Genomic DNA, 5,048 nt, shown 5'->3' with positions numbered 1-5,048 from the left:
AACATTGTCTCTCTCACAATTTCAATAAATCAATATTATCATTCTAGTAAATGTCTTTCTTTCTCTCATCTTCCTATTTATTGAATTAATGAACTAACATGAAAAAAAATTTGTTGAATGAATGTGTTAAAAAGTTTAAATTGTTTAATGAATTAATACATTTCAAAATGATTGTTAAATGAATGTATTAACTGGATAAAAAAATAATTATCCTAAAAGAGTTAGAATCTGATTACATAATTCAAATTTCCGATTTACTTCCGAATTTTACCAATTCCAAAATTGAAATTTTTCCAAAAACGCTTTGACCGATCCGAAATCACCCCTACACCCAACATATCTTTTCCAAATAAATAATAAATAATAAATAATGGTGCTGCCTCAAAATACAACCATGCATTTATGCAACTACAGTGGCCTGCACAAATACAATGCCACCGCAACCAAAACATAAGAAACGTGGCAAACCAGGAGCTCACCATGCCATTTCAAACATACGAAGCGAATAAAGGACAGTGTCGCCGCATATGCTGCCACGGAAGGGCATAAGCAGTAGCATATGCTCTCTAACTCTCTCGTGTGCAATTAGTCTCTCAATTTTCAACGTTATCCTATATGTGCAAAGGGTAAAATAGGAATAAAATATTTAAGTCACCGTACAAGTGTGACTCTTATTACGAATATTCCGACGTTAATATGAAGCCATTCTGTCATATATATATATATATATATATATATATATATCTCCATCTTCAACTTGATAAAATCCAAGAATTTTTCTTCCTAAAGCTCAAAATCTTAGTTTTTGGATTTCATGGCTGTGTTTGTTAGATCAAAGAGAGTTACAGATCCCTTGAATGATAAAGTTAAAGCTTGTTTATGTGGCAAAGATGAAAGTCTAGATCACTATATTAGTAGTAGTAGTAGTGGAAGTGAACATGATGGTTCTCCTTGTCTTTCTCATCTAGTTCATGGTTTCTTAGAAGAGGAGGACAACGATGTACATCTTCTACAACAAGTGCAAGATGATTTTCAAGATTCTAATATAGTCATCAATGTATCTGAACGGAAAGAGGAGATTGAAAAACTACTATTGAGTAATTCAAGTTTCAGTTCTAGCCAACCCGGGTATTCTTTTCATACAACGTTACTGTCTCATATTTCATTAGCTATGGATATGTTCCTTTTCTTCAAACCAAATAAATCAATTTTTCAAAGAAGAATAATGACGTATTTGCGAGAATTAGGCTATAATGCTGGTATATGCAAGACTAAATGGGATGGCAATGGTGCTTTAACGTCAGGAAATTACGAGTACATCGATGTTATTATATCCGAACAACGGTACATTATAGATGTTGAGTTTGCTGGAGAGTTTGAAATCGCGCGACAGACGATTGAGTACCAAGACTTGTTCAAAGTGTTGCCTAGGGTGTATGTAGGGAGAAGTGAAGAGTTGAAGCAAATAGTTAAATTGATGTGTGATGCAGCCAAGAAATCTTTGAAGAGTAGAGATCTTCTTTTGCCACCATGGAGAAAAAACCGGTACATGCAATTGAAGTGGTTCGGTTCGTATCTGAGAACGATAAACCCAGTTCCGTCTAATGTTTCGGTTCCACCTGGGTTTGAGAAATTTTCTGTTCAGTGTCGGTCAGTTGGGTTTGACGCCATTAGTGACGGTAACGGACGTTTTATTTATCATGCGGCTACTCGTATACGATGATTGACATTTCGTCGTTTATGACAGTTTGACAGACTCATGGGGACAGGTGTCTGCTGCCTGGGCTGATTGCTAGGTTAAACGGATTTGGATTGGTGTCGCGGAAACTTTGTTGGGATGTCCTCATTTTGTTTTCTTTTCACAATATAAAAAGGCAGTTCAGTATTGTAAATTGATGATGTCAGGTGGTGAGAATTGAGATTGATTTTGTGTGTTTAGGTACTAAATTACTGATACAAGTAGGGATAATTTTGCATTGCATAAATATATATGAGTGTTTGTTGATTTTGTGTCCTTAGCTAATCCCTACAAATTTTGAGAAAAGAAAAGGAAATGAATAGCTAGGGACTATCTAGTAGCACACAACAATATAATTATTCATTTGCATAGCTTTTTGCAAACAAATATGATTTTTTTTTTTCCCAATTTAACAAACACACACCATTTTAGAATTATTTCATTTACATTCCATTCCATAGTGGACCACCTATTTTATTTCATTTCCTTTTCATTAGCTAAAATTTAACAAACACATCCTTATTACTTTTTTGTCACATCTCCTCAGATTTACGAGCTCAGTATCCAATCCGAAGCACCGGTTTTTCAAGTTATACACATCACTACATAAGATATCGCTACGGAAATTGATATTTTTTTGCAAATAAATTAGACACAGGGAGTTGTTACTAAATAATAAAAAATAGAAATAGAGTATTATTTGAATAAATTGGATATAGGGAGCTTTTAGTAAATAATGGATAAGGTATCATCACTAAAGGAAAGCCTTCATGGCTTATCCAATCGATGGGAAAAGCCCTTGTTAGAGTCCACATAACATCTCGGTTAGAATCAGAGTTTAGGTTTCTCATACTCAAACCATTATTTTGTATGTTTCTCTTTATTAATATATTTAAACTTACCTAGCAAAAAAAAAAGTAAATAATGAATAAAAAGTGGGAAAAAAAAATGGAATTTGAAGGGGGGATTGTGAAAATTTGGCCAATCTATATAACAAAGAAGGGTGGAGTGGGTTGACAAATTCCACCTCATAAGGTGATACGTGGTTATGACACCCCCTAACCATAGCCACTAAAATGTTTTTCTGGGGTGAGTTAACAAGTTTTTTTGGAGTGAGTTTAAAAGTTTTTCTCACCTCACCCACCCCACGCAAAAAAGGCCTGGACTGTTTTTGGGATGAACTTTTATGGGTTGCTGGGCTCTCGAAACATGAGTATGGGCTCATTTAAAAAAAAAAAAAGGGGCGGATGCTCGGCCGGGCATCGAAGGTGGTGCCAGATCTTTGCCGTATGGGGGGATACTAGTCATATATAATATAGAGACATTGGACAAGGATGAACAATATATGTGATTTTGATATCATTTATGCCCTTTACCCGGCCAGTAGGGCAAGGAATCAGGTTGACTTGAAACTGATCCGAATTGAATCCAATTCAGTTCAAGTCAAAAAATATATATATGGATATATCCGGTCGGATTTGGATACGGAGAAATAATAAAATATCATATTATTTTCAATTAAATACAAATTTTAGTGTTACCTGATTAGGTTTATATTTGAATCTGGATTCGGTTTGGGTTCGGATTCATATTCATATTCGGATTTGGATATAAATATTCTAGTGTCACGCCCCGAGACCCCCAACACACATCCCGAGGACGATGAGTGAATCTCAAGGCCGACACCATCCCAATTCTACCGAAATTTCGGAAGAGTTTCCTTTGTTTAATTGACATTCATAAACCCTACAACCTGTCATAAACCTAGACATTTCATAATACCCTTCCAACAACCATATATATACAAAATCTGCACCATATACACAACTGTGATGCCCATATACATATCCAAAATGTTTAAGATGAACTACACTCCAATACATCAAATAAATACATCAAAATGAGCGGAGCTCTCTATATATACAACCAAAATGACTAGACTATCTCTATACAACCCAAAATATGAACTTGACTCTGTCCTCGTCAAGCATAAGGGAATCCTCCCAAATCCCCATAACCATCATCGCTAGGGTTAGGAAAAGCCTCCTCCGCAACTGGCTCGTCTGAAATGTTAAGTAGGATGAGCAACAACTATGCCCAGTAGAAACGCACATAACCAATAAATAGTCTACTTATAAAAACATTTAAAACATGCAGGGTTTTCATAATACGAATCAACATATCGTGACTATATACATACATCACTAACTAGCATAAATCATTTCGACATGCTTCGTTAATATTCAAAATATAGTTTTCACAATCATCATACAACTATTGTGGTCATTTGATCCTATTAGAATGGTGAGGGTAACGACCGGGTACTCAGCCCCAATCGCGCAGCAAATCTCGGTTCAAGACTTTCAAAGGTGTGAACCATGCACCGTTGTTTTCGATTTTACCCGCAGGAGCTGAAATGCCGTTGTTGTGTTCAGACACACAAAATCCCCAAAGCTTTTAGGGCTCGGGTGGGCCTGCGGACCACGACCCCATAATGGCTGTCCCCTAACTTACGGTGGTCAACCGCGTCGTCGACCGCAGAGACCGCCAGATCCCGACACATCCAGAGTGGACTAAACTCTCACTCCTCGCGTCTAAACCTCATCGAGGTAGCATGTAATCTCACACAAGTTAATCACCATACAAATGACACGCATACAAACATGGTTATCTGAAAAAGTAGAAAAGGAATTTTCGGACTACATCCCCGCGGATGCATCCCTTTAAAGGTGGCCCACCACTCGAAAGGTGTACACCACAGTTGGAATCTGATAAAATATAAAAATGGATAGTTTACTTATTTAAATGAACGATGAAACTCAAAACGTAAGTAAACTAAAACTATCTTATGTGCCTATATGTTTATCAAAGTTTCTACTCTCAATCCTATGAGATATAGTGGAGTAGAGTGATTCGCTCCACTCCTAGTCCTTCCTTCAAGCAAGATGTTAATGTTCTCTTCAGATAAGTACTTTTAACTCTAAAGTCTAATGAGAGATTTACTTAAGTGGCAACTAGACTACGATGCAACTACCCACAAGATGCAACTAGTCGATTATCGTAACAACTATGGGAATGCTACGTTGATTCTATGATAAGGAGTTAGAGGGGATTGATTCCACCTTAACTCGACTTAATCCTACTATCCATTTAATCGTCAGAATCCGAATTGAATCGCTTCTAGCAACAATATGGTTACTCCTAATCCCTAATTACACATGGCATTCCTACCTATTCATAACTAGCATGTGAACGATTAAATCCATTCTCATGGTGAACTAATCGCTTTATAGTGGAAAGGAATTTATGA

The 5,048-nt window shown here is 36.5% G+C and overlaps 1 protein-coding gene across 1 annotated transcript; it reads left to right on the top strand.

Annotated features, from left to right (window-relative positions):
• Window positions 1–756: 756 nt before the first annotated feature.
• LOC147505932 (uncharacterized) lies at window positions 757–1,979 on the top strand. Its single transcript, XM_086604194.1, has one exon. It carries the CDS (start codon window positions 815–817, stop codon window positions 1,721–1,723), a length of 909 nt encoding a protein of 302 aa, XP_086460320.1. The 5' UTR covers window positions 757–814; the 3' UTR covers window positions 1,724–1,979.
• The last annotated feature ends 3,069 nt before the right edge of the window (window positions 1,980–5,048 follow it).

The sequence above is a fragment of the Coptis chinensis genome, chromosome 4, assembly GCF_015680905.1.
Source record: "Coptis chinensis isolate HL-2020 chromosome 4, ASM1568090v1, whole genome shotgun sequence".
Lineage (NCBI taxonomy): Eukaryota > Viridiplantae > Streptophyta > Magnoliopsida > Ranunculales > Ranunculaceae > Coptis > Coptis chinensis.
This window is presented reverse-complemented; position numbering and strand designations above follow the sequence as displayed.

Bases quoted from the DNA above. Each gene is read 5' to 3' on its own strand.
- LOC147505932 (XM_086604194.1), top strand. From the start codon at position 815: ATGGCTGTGTTTGTTAGATCAAAGAGAGTTACAGATCCCTTGAATGAT.